This window comes from Schistocerca serialis, chromosome 1, assembly GCF_023864345.2.
Source record: "Schistocerca serialis cubense isolate TAMUIC-IGC-003099 chromosome 1, iqSchSeri2.2, whole genome shotgun sequence".
Taxonomy (NCBI): Eukaryota; Metazoa; Arthropoda; class Insecta; order Orthoptera; family Acrididae; genus Schistocerca; species Schistocerca serialis.
In genome coordinates, this window is record NC_064638.1 from 243,984,966 (window position 1) to 244,005,167 (window position 20,202).

Consider the following 20,202-nt stretch of genomic DNA (forward strand, 5'->3'; position numbering starts at 1 on the left):
TTTGGTAGTCTTGGCCAAGAGAGAGAAAAAGAGAGAGAGTGCGTGCATGTAATGTAAGAATTATAGATGGCAATCCAGCAGTACTGCTGCTAGCATACCAAGTAGTTCACTGTAGTTACAAAAAGAGGGCGATAGTTAATGCAACTACTGTATAACTGAGTTTTCCACTGTTTCATGTACAAGTTGATACTGCTTTGATTGTCAGTTATCATTGTGCATGTTTGCTACAGGTGCTAGTCAACACGATAACTGGCATGCAGTAATTAAGTGGTACACATAAAAGGAAATTATTTACTGAATGGAGAAAGGAAAATACCATTCAAGCTAAAAGAAACTTAGGGAGAAAAATACCAGAATGAAACCTAAAAATACTGAAAGAAAAAAAATAAATGAGAGGAGGGAGACAGAAGGGAAAGGGGCGGGGAAGAGGGGGGGGAGGGGGGGGGGTCGCTGTGACTGAAGTAAACTCTTAGGTTCCTCATTTAATAATGTTTCTTTCAAATTTGTAAGTATGCTTTTTCAGAGCAGTGAAATATATCTCAAAGTGTCAGCCAGTCCAAGTTATTCAGTATTTTCACAACAGTCTTCCAGGAATCTCACAAACTTGTCGCGATACGTATTGCTCTTCTTTGTTTATGTCCCCTGATAATCCTAGTTGGTATGGATCCTACACACTTTAGCAATATTCTAGGATGGGTGTCAAGTGTTTTGTGAGCAATCTCCTTTGTAGGTTGGCTGCCTTTTTCTAGTATACTACCAATGAATCATGGTTTGTGATCTGTATTACTGATAACTGAGCCCAACTAAACACTTTATTTCATATCCGTACAAATTGTTACATCCAAGAATTTACCTGATCTGATAGTCATGGGATACTACACTTTTGCATTTTGTGAAGTACACAATTTTACATTTATCAACATTTAAGGTAAATCGTCAACCTTTGCACCAATTTGAAATCTTATAAACATCTGATTGAATATATGTGAATCTTTTTTTGAATAGTGGCTCATTATAAATAACTGCATTACACACAAAGTCTGAGGTTACTTTTAATACTGTCTGTCATGTCATTAATATACAACATTGACAACAAAAGTCCTGCTGCATTTTCTTGGGGCACACATGAAGTTCCTTCTACATCTGTTAATGGCTCTCCATTCAAGACAAAATTCTGCATCACTCTGCCAAAAAATCCTCATTTCAGCAATAAATTTCATTTGATACAACATATAATTGTAATTTTTAAAAGAAGTCTTAGACAGTGCTTCTAGGAAGAAAACTATGTTTTTATATTATTAACAATAGACTGCTACTTACAGTAAAGATGACATGTTAAGTTACAGACAGGCACAATTAAAGGATACTTCACATAAGCTTTTGGCAACAGTCTTTGTGAAAAAAAGAGACATACATGCCATTCATTGACACAAGCAAGCATACCTCATGCACACATGACCTTCAACTCCTGCAGCTCACGCCAGGCTTGGTGCTTGCTTGTGTGAATGAATGGCGTGTGTTTCTCTTTTTCTCAGGAAAGGGTATTGCCAAAAACTAATGTGTAAATGTCTTTCAACTGTGTGTGTGTGTGTGTGTGTGTGTGTGTGTGTGTGTGTGTGTGTGTGTGTGTGTGTGGGCGCGCGCGCGCAACTTAACATGTCATCCGTACAGTGAGCAGCAAATTATCTTTTCCTACATTGCTGATATTCCTAACTGGAGTTTTCATTTTTCATTTTTATATTATTGGTTGTCAGAAGATATTTGTGTGTAAGTCAATGAACTTTGCGTAACAGGAACCAACAGAATGAGGTTGTGCAGCTTTTAAGGCACTGACCTCATATTCGGGAGGATTGTGTTTGCTCTATCCGGCTGCCCTGGTTTGGGTTTTCTGTGGTTTTCCTGATCACTTCAGGCAAATGCCAAGACGGTTCCTTCATCAAGGCCACACCCAACCACCTGTCCTACCCCATGGGGCAACCCAAGTATTTTGTGTATGTCTATATTTGGAGCTATTGGTTTTTATTGTATTACCATGATACCTCCTATATCATTGTGAGATGATCCTTCAATTAAATAATAAACAAAGTCAAGAAATACTGCTTACACTTGACTGCCTTGATCCGTGGGGCTTTCATAATGTCATGTGAGAAATGTGTGAAAACTGTTTAGCAAGATCAATGTTTTCAGATCCATGCACTAGCTGACGTTGAGAAGATCGTTGTGTTCAAGATGCCTCATTATGATTGAGATCAGAATATGATCTAATATCTACAGCAGATGGATGTCAATGATATTGTACAGCTGTTTTGTGGCTCACTGCACTAACTTTGTTGTAATGATATAACCTATTCTTTCTTTAATTCACTTGCGACACATTTATGCTCAAAGGATCTACCACATATTATGATTACAGAAGGGGGCTAACTTCAATGTACACTTCAAAAATCATCTGACAGGAATGGCATCAGGTCCAGGGGCTTTATCCAATTCTAGTAACTTATGCCATTTCTCAATGTCATTAACACTAATGCCTGTATCATTCACTTTGGCACCAAAGCCTGTAATTTCAATAACAATTTCAATTATTGCTTTGATAACTACATATCTAACTATGAATGACAACAGCAACACACTTATGGTAGACAGGCTAGTTTTGATTGACTGGCCAGAGTTCTTAAGCAAATAAGGCCACACTGTTCAGAAGTTTGGAGATGAATAACCTGCTTTGACAGTAATTAAGGCTGTTTGCAAAGAGAGGATGAGCACTAATATGATGGCAAAAATTTAGCTAAAAGAAAAGCAAGAACAGTGCACTGAACTTAACCTGCACAAAATCCAGAAAGTTATGACTGTCTAAAGAGATAAAGAGCTAGCTGAGCAGAATAAATTTATCAGTGCCACACTAAGAACTAATCAACTTTTGCCAGTAATAACAATATTAGAACTGTGACCTGAACTGATGAAAGAAGACTTATAAACATCCACATATTCTGAAAACTGGTGTGAGGAAGTAACTTCAATAAATCAATTGTTTTAGTACAATCTCATTAACTTGTATGACGCCTGAACTCATTTCTTTGTCTTATTTGAGATTTTGCTCCATATTACAATACTAATAAAACAATGTAAGTTGTTGTACAGATCTAATCAAAAGTAAAACTACTTACCTAATGTTTCAATTCCAGATAACATTATTTCCAAACTTAATGTCTTAAAGCTTCCTTGACATTTCTTTAGATTAAAAGCCACATCTTGCATAAAAGTTTTGTCAACTACTTGAGGGTAATGTTTCTGCACACCGTGTAAACACAACAGATATTTGTCTCGACTTTTGTAACTTAGTTTATTGAGAACAGATCTCACATTACTCAGGAATTTATTGTCAGGTTGTACACTAATATCATCTTCATCATGCATACGCTTCAAAATAATTCCAATAAGTTCAGAACATGGTAAGTACACTTCTCTACTGTTGACATCCATTTTAGTCCAGAGGATGTCTAGAACATTATTCACTGTGTTTTCATCCCATGGATTGATTTTGTTGCAGCAGATTGCTCCAACTAACTGTATACCAAATTCTGCATCTTTATCTGTCTCATACTTCTTTTTTAGGTAATCTAAAATTAAATCATATGGTACAGTCAAACAACTCTTCCATAGCTCAACAACTGTTTTTATTAGTTCTAAATTGTGCTTCATAATATCCCGTCTCCTGTGGAATGAGTGTTCAATTAAGAATCTAAAAACATCACTAGTCAATTTCTTTTCATAATCATTAGAATCTGGAATAGCTCTTCCACTCCATGATAGTAGTAGTGCTAAAACGTCAGTGATGAAATAATTTAATTCATTACCAAAAGACCCATCTTTTATAAGTAACAACAAGGGGTACAACCAATGATTTGCAAATGGCAAGAAGATATTCTCATTGTTCAGTATCAGTTTCACAATAAATATTTTCACATTTCTGTGCCTATCAGATAGGAGGCATTTCTTCATATTCTCCATAAAAGATGGCAAATTTCCTTTCTCCCCTGGTTGTGGAACTGTTATGAGATTTTGTTTGTACATGTTCTGTAGCAGTGCACATAAGACTGGCATACACACATGCTGATTAACAACATCCATTTCCAAGTCGATTTCAGTGCCATCCATCTGTTCATTGACATTCCCAGGGGGACCCTGAGGACGCACAACACTCAGTGTGAAGTCAAATTGTGTCACATCTTCAGCCAGTGAGCTATGGAGAAGAAACTGTGAATGTGATGGAATATAATTGATGGGTTGTGCACCGTCCATGGCATTGCCTGCTCCATCACATTTCTGTCTGAGGTTTACTAACATTTTCCGTCTTCGGGGAACATTTTCCCAGTCCATGGCAAAGGTAATATTTGTCTCACAGTCTACAAGATTTTCCCAAATCTGTGGAAAAGAAACAACAAAAAATATAAATAACTAAGTTATCGTCTAGGACACATCAGTAACTTATGGATCAAAGAAAAAATATAATATAGAAGATGCCTCAACAAGGGCTTCATCACCTTGCAATTACTTATAAATTTATTGTTATGACTCTGAAAGCAGGTTCTGGAGTTATGCTTTCGCAAGCTGTATCAAGCTGTGACATACAGAGCAGCTTCTGGAGTCATCATGTAGTAAAATTTATTAAGTTGTAACTCACACAGTTGCATGATGTTGAGTCAGCTGTCCTTAAGTGTTCATGTCAGTAGTTCCAAATTGACTACTTTTAATGATCTCACTGAATGTTTTGGTTTAAAAAATAACAGCCTGCATCAAGCTTTTAACAGATCTTTCGTGTCATGTGGATCAACATTTTACAAGTGAATCAAATGTTTATTCAAAACAGGCTGTTCAGTATGTTGTAACAAGTCACCAATGAAGCAAAGTTTTGTTAGCAATTATACATAATTGACTTGGCATGCAACTCTCAGAGGTGTGTGTGTGTGTGTGTGTGTGTGTGTGTGTGTGTGTGTGTGTGTGTGTGTGTGTGTGTGTGTGTGTGTGTGCGCGCGCGCGCGCGCGTGGGTGGGTGGGTGGGTGGGGGGATATGTTTGCACCTTACTCTAAAAATGTTTATTATGGTACTGGAACTTGGACACTGAAAGTGTAGCTCTAAGGGGTTTTGTTTTGAAATGTTAAGCCAGTAAGATGAAAACAGAAACTGTATCACAAAGATATTCTGTTTTGAGAAGTCAGCTCTTCACTCAGGCAACAAAGTGAAAGTGCAAAACTATCCAATTTGGGACAGCGAAACTCTCAGGAACCTAGAACAAAACTTAAATGTCTTTTCTGCCTTAAGCAGGAGCAATGTTTACTGACACTTTTTTTCCTCAGAAGAGAATGATCAAAAGATTGGTGTAGCTCAATTACTGAAATCCAGCAACTTCATAAGCAAAATAATAATAATAATAATAATAATAATAATAATAATAATGATGATGATGATGAAGAATTCGATATATGCTTCTACTAACAAGATATAATTCTGCCCTACCTTTACAAAGGATACACAACGTGACACTCCTTGGTTTTTGTTTCTAAGGTTTTATTAAAAATAAGCCCAAATTGGGTAGTTAGCCTGATATGAAAAAGCTGTTTGACAAGACATGTAATTTGGGTTCAGTGCATTCCAAATACCAAATCACTCAATCTTAAAAAATAATAAGGTAGAAACTTCACATATTTTGCTAAAGAATAACATTAACAGCTCCAAGCCGTAACAACAAACTTACCTATGAGCTGTAAATCGACATTCATTTGCAAAGATGTTGCAAAGTTGTTATTGAATCATGCTGGCAGAAATATTCAAAATTCTTAAAATGATGAAACAATTGATATTTACAAATATTATTACAAAAATTGGACAAGTGCAAGAAGGGTTCTGTACAAACTTAATTACGTATATAGATAGTTCACCCAGCCTGGGAATGGAGGACCTCAATTATTTTCGCCTGTTATCAATATCACTACTGGCAATATTTCAAGACCAGATCAAAATCTTCACAGCAGTTCTTCCGATTATACTGGACATACAAAAAGGAGTGATGAGGGGACATCAGTTTATATACATAGAGAGAGAAGATTTAATAAAATATTTTTTATTTACTTACTAAAAATGACTGAGTTGCATTTTATTTTCGCCTGCACTAATGTTCGTCTATTATGCTTTTCATGGATGATGAATGCAACTTATGTTCACATGGCAAAAGATATTTTTTATGTGATGCAATTACACTTTAACAAGTTTTAAATGTTTTACTTCACGTGTACATTGAAACCTTGCTTCTTGTCAAGTTTCGTGCTTCTATGTCAACAGGAAGTATCCTATATGTTTTGATGTGTGAATTTGCAAGTATCAAAATATGTGGCATAAGTGGCCATATGTTTTTACTGCATTCACTTAGAAGCTTACAATTTTTTCACTGCCAAGGGACCACAAACCTTGGTATGGGACAACATGATATGTCAATTTGTTTTACAAATTAACAGCTTTCGGATTTTTGCTTTTAGTTGTGCTACGATACCTTTTTTCTTGCCAAATTTCACGATTCTAAGTCAATGGGAAGTACCCCATAGGTTTTGATGAGTGAGTTTTCAAATATTAAAATATGTGATAAAAAATGGCCGTATCATTTGATTGTAGTGACTTAGAAACTTAAAATTTTTACACCACCAAGGGACCATAGACCTTAATATGTAACAAATTCGAACTTGTTATGTTTACCAGTTCTTGAGAAATAAAGGTTCTTAGCAGTCCAACAGACAGCACTCATTCCATAAATGCAGAGGAGAGAGCAGATAGGTGGAAAGAATACATTGAAAGCCTCTATGAGGGTGAAGATTTGACTTATGTGATAGAAGAAGAAACAGGAGTCGATTTAGAAGAGATAGGGGATCCAGTATTAGAATCGGAATTTAAAAGAGCTTTGGAGGACTACATGTTGCGGTAAGGAAACCTAAAAACAAATAGGTCTAACTTGTGTGGATGGAAGACAAACCTACTTTTCCACCACATAACAGTAGATATGAATACAAACAAGATAGGTAAGATTCCATGTGATGACAATTTTACAACAAATTATAACTAAAAAAATTGAAGTTTAAAATAACATAAATGAACTAACATCTAACACTAAGTGAGTAAAACTGAACATTTTTATATACTGCAGTGCTCCTCTCCCTCCAGCATGCTTTACACAAAGGTAAATGCAACTCAGATAGAAGAGTACAAAAAATTTGTGGGTACAGGGTGTATATATGGATGAGGAAAAAAAAATTACCAGATTTCCCGGTTAAAAATACACTTTATGCTAGATGAAAATACATTTTTTCCGTGGTAAGTAACAGAATACTTTTCCACGGAACTGCTAAACTTATCAATCCTTTCAATGGTAGTGGTTTTATACACAGGCGTAGAATTTCCTGGCACTTTAAAAACGATACTCAGGGGGAAAAAGCATGGTTTGGAAAGATGTCTGATGTGCAGCAACATGTACACTGCATATTTTTAAATTACGAAAGTATAAATTTGAATTCCACTGAATGCTGCATGTTACTTTCCGAAAGATTGAAATCAAGATTGTGATGCACTTTTGTGAGCCACTTGTAGCTCATGTCAAAAGATCTCGCCAGCCGATGACAGCGGATATTCAGAGCATAGGACACGTGATATAGTCAGCCAACAGCAACATCACTGTTAAGAAGCGCGAACACAGCAAATAGGAAAAGGTAATGGTTGAAATTAATATATATAGTGTTGCTACAAGAAAAGAAAAGCTTTCATGTATAATATTAGTCTCTAAGATTAATAAGCTGCAAGAGAAGCTATGCTATCACACATAAAGTCGATCTTTTTTGCGCGAGTTACACTTTAGGATAGATCACACAAATGTGCCAGCAAAATTTGTCTGATCTTTTGGGCTTGAAAATATTCTAAATGGTCATCCTCACAGATCTCATTTTTGATTGTGAGTCAAAAGCTCTGCGATTTTAGAAATTCAACGGACATTCGAGCACAGAGTTCATCTTGAGAAATAGGAAATTTACCTTGAAAGTACTGCTTTTCAAACAACTATTCAGAATATTTTCCCACAATGTGTTAGAAATATATTCGTTTCAGCAGTTGCCAGAGAGCGCCAGATAAGAGGCGTCGCCGGGCTTGCGCAGCTATGATGACGCAGGAAGTCCGTACATTCATACGTATAAAACATTAAAAGATCTTACATTATGTCATAAAAGAAACAAGACATGGGAATTTTGTGAACCATACTAAAATGCATAATTCGGCTTAAAGCGCACATTCGTATGTCCAGATTCAGATGCAAATTTTCTTGGAGTACCAGTACTGTATCATCTCATGTTTGGTTCTTTATTATGGCATGATGCCATGCGTGCTAGAAGATGAAAACATGAACTTGAAATGCAGCGAACAGTTGAAACTAGCCAATAGTGCTGAATTAAACACTACGTTTCAAATAAATTGACTGCTTCAGCAGAAAAGATTAATAAAAGTTAAAATTCTTTAACAAACCGACTAAAATAACTTCACTGCTCTGCAAGGCGATTAACTCTTGACAGTCAGAAAGGTGGAAACAAAATACAATCTGAAACCAATAAAATATTTTACCCTTCCGTAATTATGTGAATGTAGTTTAATTCACTTGATAGCTCCTGGCCACAGAAATCCATTTTGTTTTCATTTGATGTGAGAGCAATAAACGAAGAGGAAACAGCAATATTACGGTATATTGATAATTTTACTTATGGATTATCAATATACAATAATATTACACGCAACTGAGGAAGACAGGACTACAAAAGTTGAAGAGGAAACAGCAAAATCACTTAATGTAAACAAGGGTCACATGGAGACTACCACCTCCCCTCTACAATTCAGATTGCTCTGTACATCAGGTCCAGATCTACAATATTCCTGAACCGAGGCAATATTAGACAGTGGCGCTCCCCTCCCTCGAGCATTTGAGGTAGGACACCAAAAATTTAAAAAATCGACTTTTCAAAGATATCTTCATTTTTAGCACTCATCTTTCTGAAGAGTCTGTTACATAAAACATATGTTTGAGGGAACATAATACATGTTATTTGGTCTTAAGTATGCCGAAGTGCAGTCCCACGCCTCTTCACTCAGCATTCTTCCATCGCACGTCTCTGTATTTCAATCTGTGGAATTCAAACATGTAATATTTTGTAAAGGGACCATAAATCTATATTCAGGCAAGTGGAAATTAAAATGTCCTGTGGTGCCTCTCCCGCTCCCAGTCGGCCGGTTTGACATCCTGCCCCTATTTTAAAAAAATCTTGCAATTAATACTGGCTGGGATTATTTGTAACTGGCAGAACAAGAGCTCTTCAGAAAATCTGCTGTCTTTACTGCCTGTTACCTAATAACTGTTTTTTGTGACAAAGTTAAATATCATTGAAATGAGATCCATCCTTCATGAAATCCTCCCCACTCCACTAACAGTGTCTTTCCGCCGTCCACCTAACCTTCATAACCTCTTAGTTCATCCCTATGAAATCCCCAAACCACCTTCCCTACCCTCTGGCTCCTACCCTTGTAACCGCCCCCGGTGTAAAACCTGTCCCATGCACTCTCCCACCACCACTTACTCCAGTCCTGTAACCCGGAAGGTGTACACAATCAAAGGCAGAGCCACGTGTGAAAGCACCCACGTGATTTACCAACTGACCTGCCTACACTGTGACGCATTCTATGTGGGAATGACCAGCAACAAACTGCCCATTCGCATGAATGGACACAGGCAGACAGTGTTTGTTGGTAATGAGGATCACCCTGTGGCTAAACATGCCTTGGTGCACGGCCAGCACATCTTGGCACAGTGTTACGCCATCCGGGTTATCTGGATACTTCCCACTAACACCAACCTGTCAGCATTCCGGAGATGGGAACTTGCCCTTCAGCATATCCTCTCTTCTCGCTATCCGCCAGGCCTCAATCTCCGCTAATTTCTAATTTCAATTTGCTGCCGCTCATACCTCACCTGTCTTCAACAACATCTTTGCCTCTGTACTTCTGCCTCGACTGACATCTCTGCCCAAACTCTTTGCCTCTGTATATGTCTGCTTGTGTCTGTATACGTGTGGATGGATATGTGTGTGTGTGTGTGTGTGTGTGTGTGTGTGTGTGTGTGTGTGTTGTGTATACCCGTCCTTTTTTCCCCCTAAGGTAAGTCTTTCCGCTCCCGGGATTGGAATGACTCCTTACCCTCTCTCTTAAAACCCACATCCTTTCGTCTTTCCCTCCCCTTCCCTCTTTCCTGATGAAGCAGCCGTTGGTTGCGAAAGCTAGAATTTTGTGTGTATGTTTGTGTTTGTTTGTGTGTCTATCGACCTGCCAGCGCTTTTGTTTGGTAAGTCTCATCATCTTTGTTTTTTGATATGTTTTTCCTACGTGGAATGTTTCCCTCTATCATATTCATAAAGTTAAATATAGGATACACAAAACAAGTAAAAACAAGAGACAAGCAAGACAGTACACATTTCTTCAATTCTTAAGTCCTAGCTTTTTTTTTTCCTCTCTCTCTAATCTTGCCACAGCTTTATATGGCATACTTTCTTTTCTGGGAAAGAATCTATTACCTCATCAAAGTTCGTCAACATTTTGCTACATGAAAAAACAAAATGTCGTCGTCTAATACTAAAAACTCTGTTAATACAAATAGTACCCAAGACTGGTGTGGTTTCTCGATCTGATTACGTGTATTTTGTCACTGTCTTCAAGATAAAACGAAATAGGCCTGGCTAATATTGCAGCAATTGTTACACCCATCAAATAAACGAGACTGTTTTGGCATAAATGGTCATTTTTATAACACGACAGAATATAATTCACAAAGTACCAATATCAAATGCCTATTAGGCCTACTACAAGCAAAAAGTGTTATGTTAGGAAATGGTTTCACATTTCATTCGTACACTCTAGCTTCTGAAGCATGAGATCGAAATGTAGTAGTAGTACAAAATTTTTATATACATTTTGAATCGTCATATTCTTCCGTCATTTGTGAGAATCCCCTTTTCTCCTCCTTCCTCATTCTAACAAACAATCTTGTCATCACTAACTCTCTAACTATTCCTGCCAGTGTCAAAACTTATTCTCTGGTTAACTTCACTAACCATGCCACAATCACCGGTTTAGTTATCCCGCATTTATTCTCCGGTTAGGCATTATTACGTTGTTGTACAACGCATTTTCCGCGCGGCTCCCAGAATAGAACTTTAACGGCTGCTAGCTGGGGACTGTATAACTGGTCCTTAGTAGTGTAGCGGTCTGGCCAAAAATTTTCTGGCAAAATTTCGTTTCCTTGGATACTTAGAGAAGACAATACATAATTTTTGTTGCCTGTTATTCCTGTTAGTCATTTATTTCCACTCTGGTAGTCTGAATCTATGGAATTCGCTAGTAATTATAACAATGCTGATCATTGGCAAACCCAGTGAACCACATAAACAGTGACTGGCATTCACCCGTTTGGCTCTATTTGCTCAGCTCTTATAGCCCCGTCCTCTTTTGTCGGCCGGATTGTTTATTTCTAGATGCAATGGGGATTCCCCTGGCAGAGACATCATGTACATTATGCACACATTCAAAAATCAACTTACGATTCATTCAGAAATCAACTTAGGATTTGATCATAAATGTTAAAAAACCAACAGGGATGTGTTAAAAAATCATATGAGTAATCGATAGACCAATGTGCACTGGGTGATAGGTGCTTTGTGAAACAAGGTCTTTTTCCTCAATAATATGAATTTGCCCCCCCCTCCCCTCCCCCCTTGAAACTGCTGGCCGGGGTCGATACCCTGGTTTGCCCTCACCCCCTACCCCTAGTTCCGGGCCTGTTGCGCATACGCGAATCTGGCGGCTTAGGCGCACCAGTAAAATTCTTCTGGATGGCATCTGGCTGCTTGCTGCTATTGCTTGTACAGCTAACTGTCACACTTCTGTAGCCAGAAGCGGGAGAAGGTACTACTCATATGCGACAATTTAATTGAAAACTAAAACAATGAAAACTTCCCGGAATTCTAAAATATTCCTGGGTTTTTCCCGGATCACCCGGTAGTCCCAAGTCATATACACCTGGAGATAGCTCTTTATAAAGATAATCCAAGTTACTCTCGGAAGTGACCTTGGGTACTTTTAGGTCAGAAAGAATATATTAATGTAATGTCAGTAAAGAGCAACAGCATCCTTGAAGAGGTCCAGAATTGATCTCATATACTAAAGGTAATAATGCCCACAGACTTTCAAGAACAGATAACTGGATGAAAAAATAAGTTAACTATAGCAAAATCCAGAATTCAGATTGTAATACCTATTGCACGACAGGACAGAAATTAAAAGAAAAGCAGTGTGGTTTCAGTTGCCTAAAACTGCAGCTTGTGTGTGTGTGTGTGTGTGTGTGTGTGTGTGTGTGTGTGTGTGTGTGTGTTGTTGACAAAGGCCTTAAGCCCCAAAAACTTTAATTGTGAGAGTCGTTTTGTTGTACCTGTGACTCAGCATCTCCGCTATATGGTGAGTAGCAACTTTCCTTCTCATAATATTGTTACATTTCATCCTGGATTTTCCATTGTTTGATTAATATAAAGAACTAGATATCTAGTGAGGTTATTACAGAACTCTAGTTTAAATAACCTGGGCAAAGATAAGCATCAAAGATTGGTCCTACCTGGCAATCAGATACTTTTACAGACCAACTGCCTCAGAAGCGATAGTGATACAGTGCTTCAGACAAAACTTGGAGAATATAGTGAGTAAGATCCTGATGAGGCTGTTACAACACCAGTTCTAATTATGTGTCTCCCATTTCTTATCTGGCAGACAGGAATTCATCAAAGATTGTTTGCAATTTCTTGTCTGAAATTTACTTCACGCAAATTTGGTAGAACATAAATAAAGTAAAGGTAAAAATACACTGCAAAGTAAAGGCATCGATTGAATGTGACAGGCACACGAGAAAGACTGAAAACTGCAGGGCACCATTGTTACTAATAATGGGTCATAAAAGCATCTCATCTTTGCGAACCTTGAAAGTACTTCAAGTCTCAGTGGAACTGGTGCTCTCTGTTGTAGCTGCTTCTTAACTTTGTCTGGCAAGCTGGATTCCTAGAGAAGCACTGTGGTCTTCCTCGCCATTCTCTTGGTAGAATCAGTGTCAATCTTCTGATATGTGCTGTCTTCTTGCAGGTTCTCAGAGTAATCATTATGAGATAGGATCACAGTTTTGTTGCCTTGTTGTCTGGTAAGACCACAATATCTGGGCACTCTCTTAGTCTCTGTATGGATGGTCTCTCCCTGCTCCAGATGTTTGATTTCATAGGTTTTGTTCATGGAAAGAAATTATTCTTCAGGTGCTTCAGGTAGGAGTCATGTAGCTGCCTGCTCCACTGCACGTATGATACCTTTTATAGGTGTCTATTTGGGAGTGGGCGCAAAATTGAGTCCTTTGATGTGAACTGAAATCATGTCCTCATCCAGTTGCTTGGCAATGATATCTATAGTAGTATTCAGAGAGGACCAGAATATTGTCCCCCTGATATATACAGATGTATCAGATGATCTCAGTAAGTGTGAAAGAATGTTGTGTAGTTCAGGGGACGTGTTTGAAGTTAAGTCTTCCAGGGCTGCGTCATATCATCTTCCCCCTACACCTTCATTTATTTCCTCTACTCTTTCTCTTCAAGTTCTTTTCCCTTCATATAGGCCTCTATGCATTCCCTCCAACTTTCAATCTTCTTTTCTTTACTTAGTATGAACTTGCTATCTGAGCTCTTGATATGTATAAAGCCGTTCTTTAATTTTTCTATATGATACTTCTATCTTTTCCATAGTCATGCATATTTCGTAAGTCTTGCATTTCTTCTCTAGCCATTCCTGTTTTGCCAGTTTGCACTTCTGTAAATGTAACTTTTTAGAGGTCTTTGCTGTACTACTATTATGTTTTTGTATTTTCTCTTTTTATTAATAATTAGCCATCATCCAAGGTTTTCCACAGGGTCTTGTCTTTTTACCTTAGATTAGATTAATTATTCATTCCATAGACCCATAAAAGAGGGGATCCTCGGGGGTGGGGGGCATGTCAGATAAACACATTACAAAAAATGTAATTAGAAAAATTTGAGTTTCATTAATTTTAATGATTCTCAGTCAATAATTAGTAAAATTATGTACTTGAATCAAAATTAAACCTCTAATATTTACAGGTTTAATACTTACACCTGCTTTCATTAAATCCATCATTCACACAGCAGCTAGTCACTTGGCTATTACAACCAAGTATTGTCAAAAATTAAAGTAAATTATACATTTCAATGATCTTCAGTTAAGAACAGTCAAATTACGTACAAGATTTAAAATTAAACTTCCACTATTTACAGACTTAAGAGTTACATCCACTTTCCATATATCTATCATTCACAAAGTAGGTAGTTACTTGGCTGTTACAACCAAGTATTGTCAAAAATTAAAGTATAATAAATCTTCATTAAAATGGTATACTGCACTTGTTGATAAGTTCATGGATGGAATAGAAGGAGTTGGCCACAAAAATTCTATTAAATTATGTTTACATTGTGCCTTGTCAAACTAAACTCTTAATGGTTGCTGGTAACTTATTGAAAATATGCGTTGCTGAATACTGGACTCCTTCCTGGGCAAGAGTAAGTGATTTTAAATCTTTATGTATATTGTTCTTATTCCTAGTATTGATACTGTGTTCTAAGCAGTTAGTTGGAAAAAGAGATGTATTATTTACAACAAACTTCATCAAGGAATAAATATACTGAGAAGCCGTCCGCCCCAGTAGCTGAGTGGTCAGCGTGACGGATTGCCGTCCTCTGGGCCCGGGTTCGATTCCCGGCTGGGTCGGAGATTTTCTCCGCTCAGGGACTGGGTGTTGTGTTGTGTTCATCATCATTTCATCCCCATCCGGCGTGCAGGTCGCCCAATGTGGCGCCAAATGTAATAAGACCTGCGTTATGGCGGCCGGACCTGCCCCGCGAGGGGCCTCCCGGCCAATGACGCCAAACGCTCATCATCATCATCATCATCACTGAGAAGCTGTGGTTAGTATGCCCAATTCTTTGAAAAGGTTTGGACATGATGTGTGCGATTCTGTGCTGCCTTCACAGCATAATTTCTCAAGGATACAGTTAGTCTCCTATTGCGTTCCTAAGCCAGTTTTCATTCAATCGTTGAGTAAGGCTCCCTTTGAAATTCTCAACAAGTTCTGTTGCGTGAAACTACTCAGGCTCTACTTTCTTAATTTGCTACTTTTTTTACAATTTCTTCAGCTTTAATCTGAAGTTCATAACAAATTAATTGTTGACCATGTCAACATCTCCCCCTGGAAATGTTCTGCAGTTTAAAATCTGGTTTCAATATCTGGCTTAGCATTTTGTAATCTGTTTGAAATCTCATAGTGTCTCTAGGTCTATTTCACATATCCAATCTTCTTTCATGATTTAAACTAAATATTAACTATAATTAAATTTTACTCAGTGCAAAACTACCAGGTAGCATCCCCTTTCATTCTTCTTCCCCCATCCATGTTCTCTTACTATATTTCCTTCTCTCCCTTTTCCAGCTATCAAACTCTAGTCCCTCACCATAATTAAATTTTTTTGTCTCCCTTAACTATTTGAATAATTTCTGTTATCTCAAAAGACATTCCTTCCAGACCATCACTATCTGCAGAGGTAGTTGGCATATAAACTAGAACTGCCGTGGTGGGCACTGGCTCTGTGTCTATCCTGGCAACTACAACAAGTTCCTGTGTTATACACAGTAGCCTATCTACATTCCTATTTTTTGAAATCATTATTAAATATACTTCCGCATTACAACAAACTCATTTTGTGTTCACAACCTTGTACTAATATGACCCAAAGTCCTGTTCATTCTGCCACCACATCCACTAATTCCCACCATATTCAACTTCAACTTATCCACTTCCCCTTTTCAATTCTCTAACATAACTACCAATTACGGAATGTAACATCCCACACACCAACATGCAGAATGCCATTTTTGTTTCTCCTGATGAAATCCTCATGTGAAGTTCCTGCCCAGAGTTATGAATGGAAATTATTTTTCTTATGGAATATAAAGGGCTGTTAATTTCTCCTCACTAAAATCCATTCGCAATATTAACACATCAAGGTCATTTAACTAATGTTACAAGGCCAGATCAGCTAATCATCCAGACTAGTGCCCCTGCAACTGCTGAAATGTCTGCTGATCTTCTTCAGATGCCACATGTTTCTCTGAACTTTCAACAGAGGTATGTATCCATCTTATAACCTCCTTACAGAGTGACACCACCTGCACCCTTTTCCAATCATGTGAGACATTCAGTTATTACTATTACCTTCAGAAAAGTGATGCTTAAAGTGACAGATCCAATGTGTATTTGAGGTAGATCCTAGTAGGCACTCCATTAGGTCCTGTGACTTTTCCTCTATCAAGTGATTTGACTTCCATTCTCTTTCTTTCTTTCTTTTTTAATTTACACATTCCCTTACTTCTATATCATATAACATTTGTGAAATGATCAAACATAGGAACTGCACTCTGATGGTCTTAGCTTAATAGTTTCAAAGGCAACTTTTAGTGTTGTGGCCTTCATTTTATCAACCTCCATTTTGGTATCGTAATGGTCAATCAGGATTACTTTTTTTTTTACATCAGCAAACACATCTAATAGCTGCAAGCTCAACAGATTATGAAGAGATTGAAAAATGCCTGACGAGATAAAAGAAATTATTCAAATAATTAAAGGATATTAAAATGTAATTGTCATAAGGGTAGGAAATGTGACAGCAGGAAAAGGACAAGAAAAAAGGAAGAAATAAAAGAAAGGTTACAAATATGAACTGAGGAATACCAATGGAGGGAGAAGGTACCTGGTCGAATACTCCATAGAGCATGAATTAATCACTGCAAACACCTGTTTTACAACTCCTGAAGAATGGCTGCATTTATGGAAGACACCTAAAGACACCTGTCAGTTTCATATTGACTATATAATGGTTAAGACAAAAAATTCGAAACCAATTTTAAACTGGAGGAGATTCAAGGAGCAGATTTAGAGTCAGGACATAATTTATAGATGCTGCTCAAAATGACGAGACCTGGATCAATCTTTTTTTTTTTTAAAAAAAAAAAAAAAAAACCTGCATGTCAAGAGTTTCAGTGGGAATATTAGGTAACTACTGAGTGAAACAGACGAAATAAATACAACACATGATGAATAGGTAGCTTTGCAAGATCAAATAGTGAAGGACTTGTGGATCAAATAGGGGAAAAAAAAGTTTCAGTACAAACCCTTGCATAACATACGTGATTTTGCATTTAATTAACAGTAAAGAAAACTGGAGCAAATGAGTTAAGTAAAGGGAAATATCGAATAATAAAATGTTATACTATTAGGAAGTGCTTTCATGATGAAGCAGGAATTACTTTTTTTACTTTACTTTACAATACATGTGGCAAGGGCCTTTTCGACCGTATGCCTGCTCGATGAGTCTCTTCCACTTCTGTCTGTCGAATGCTCTGTTTGTCCAGTTGCTGTTGCTGTTCATCCTAGCTGTGTCCTCCTGAATGTTATCCCGCCACCTGACCATCTGATTCTGGGTCTTCCTCTTCCTCTCGTTCCATCTATTGTTCTGCTGAATGCCATTCTACGTAGTTATTATCTGTCATTTTTGCTATATGGCCTGTCCAATTCAACCTTCTCCTCTTGAGCACTTTGACGATGTTATGGTGTTTGTACAGCTCTCTTAATTCTTCATTTCTTCTTATTCTCCATTCCATGTTATTTTTGTCGCATTAAGTCCAAAAATTTTCTTTGGTACTTTTCTTTCAAATGTTAACTGTTGTTCTTCGTCTTTCTTTCTAAATATTAATGTTTCACATCCATATAACATCACAGATATAATGGTCGATTGATATAAGCGGATTTTAAAGTAACTGCTAAGTGATCTTCTTCTTAGAATTTTGATGAAACTAAAAAGTGTCTTGATTGCTGTTGCTAAACAGGCATCTATTTCTATATCTGTTCTGTTGTTATTACTAAAATGACTTCCTAGGTACTTGAAGTGGTCAACAGTCTTGAAATTGAATCCATCTACAGTCAAAGGTGCATCTTTTCTTGTTTTCTTACTTATGGGCAGGTATTCTGTCTTTTCATCATTAACATGTAATCTTGTTTTCTCAGCAATTTTGTAGTAATTTTGCATCATTCTGATTAATTCTGTTTTGGAACTACTTATTTGTGCTACATCATCTGCATAGGCAAGTCTTGTAATGTTCACATCCTGTAGCTAGATTCCTTGTAGACTGATTTTAGAAAATTCTCTCTTGATTTTCTCTAGGACAAGGTTAAATAAAATAGGTGAAATGGCATACCCTTGTCTCAGTTCAGTGTACACCTTAAAATTTCAGTTTCTCCTGCTGGTGTCTTTATGTGACAAAGTTTCATTTGTACACATTTTAACTAATATGATTCATGTCTTGTGAAAAAAAAATGCAAAACACTTTTACTAGAACTGATAACAGTCCTCTGATTTGTAGCCAAGTGGCAGGCTTAAACCAGATGCTCAGATGATTTTATGATTATCTTGGGTGAAAATTTTTCTAACTCTGTTACAGTGTGGAGAATTGTAGACCCCCCAACCTGTCCTTAATAGGCCAGGCTCGTACTAAGCATAGGAAGCAGCTACTATAGTGGAGTACATGTGGCTGCATATGTGTGGTTTTTTTTGAAGCCCTCTTTATGACAGACCACAGCAAGAAAATGTTAATATAGATTTAGTTAACTGCTAGTGTGTCTGCAGAAAGGTCCCAGGACTAGTATTATTTATAAACTGTAACAATGTTCGCATGGTATAAAGGCCAGAAGTCTGACTGAAGCCAGATGTTAATAACAAAAAAATTATGAATTATGACTGAGGTGTTTCTTCCAAAGATGGGTTGAATTTTGGCAGTAGAGGCATGTTTATCACTAAAAATATGATAATATCTAGTAAGGTTAGTACAGATTCCAAATGGGAAATTATTTGTGTGAAGATGTGTTAAAGGTGGTCATTGGATGCTTTTATAGATCCCCTGCTTCAGAAGGAGTGGAACATTTGAAGGGACTTGAAGAATATTTTGCAAATATTTCCTTGTGATATTATAATTTTAGGTGGAGATTTCAACTTAACAACTGCAAACTCATAGCCTCAAGTGATTAGAGCAGGTAGTAGAGAGAGGGAATAATGTGAAATTGTTCTACACTGGTTGACAATTGCTAAGGAACAAATGACATTTGCTAAGGAGCAACTGCTACCTGCTAGAGAACAACAAACCAATGATAGTAAAGGTAATGTATGGGGTGGGATGTTCAACTGCTGAGAAGCCTGTGCCTGAATACATTGTATCCACTCAACAGTACACACACAATGGTGCTTCACAGAAGTTGCTGTGGAACTGATTTGTGTGATATTCCATGTAATAGGGCAACATGTCTGCAAGACATCATGAGTGCTTACGATCATGGATGAGCAGTTGGATGGCTCAAGTGTCACTACTGCCACCACAGTAATTGGTGTGTCCAAAAGTGTCATCTCATGATTAGAAAAGGACGTTAAAAGTGAAAATGTTATGCGAAAGCATGCTGATGGGCCACAACACTCCAAGAAGATCGATATGGAGCCCTAGTGGTGAAAAATAACAGACATCTCATTTCTAGGGGGACTGCTGCAGACTTTGCAACTACTACCAGTACTCTGGTCTCTGCCAGAACCTTTCTGCGGTGATTAAATTAGGCTAGTTTGTATGCTGTGAAACTTGTTAAACGCATCCCACTTCAATCATGCCTTCATAGAGAAAATTTTGTTGGTGTAGGCAGCGGTCAGTAACAGTGGTATAGAGTGATGTTCTCCAATGAATCCCACTTCACAGTGGCAAGTGCTTCTGGCCACTTGTTTTTGTGTGTGGTGGTGGTGGTGGTGGTGGTGGTGGTGGTGGTGGTGAGGGGGGGGGGGGGAATATGTTGTAACTGATAGAGTGTTTATGAATGTCATCAGTATGGCATAAGCATTTTGTGTTGGCAAGCATTAGGCTCATAGTCCAAACACCATTGCATATCTTTGTGC

At 37.6% G+C, this 20,202-nt stretch overlaps 1 protein-coding gene across 1 annotated transcript in view; it reads right to left on the reverse strand.

Moving 5' to 3' along the window:
- LOC126463715 (DNA-dependent protein kinase catalytic subunit-like) overlaps positions 1-20,202 on the reverse strand; it is a 475,012-nt gene that overhangs the window by 253,368 nt on the left and 201,442 nt on the right. The window contains exon 26 of the mRNA XM_050096185.1: positions 3,168-4,425. Coding sequence (XP_049952142.1) covers positions 3,168-4,425 — 1,258 coding nt within the window. The remainder of the gene's footprint in view (positions 1-3,167; positions 4,426-20,202) is intronic.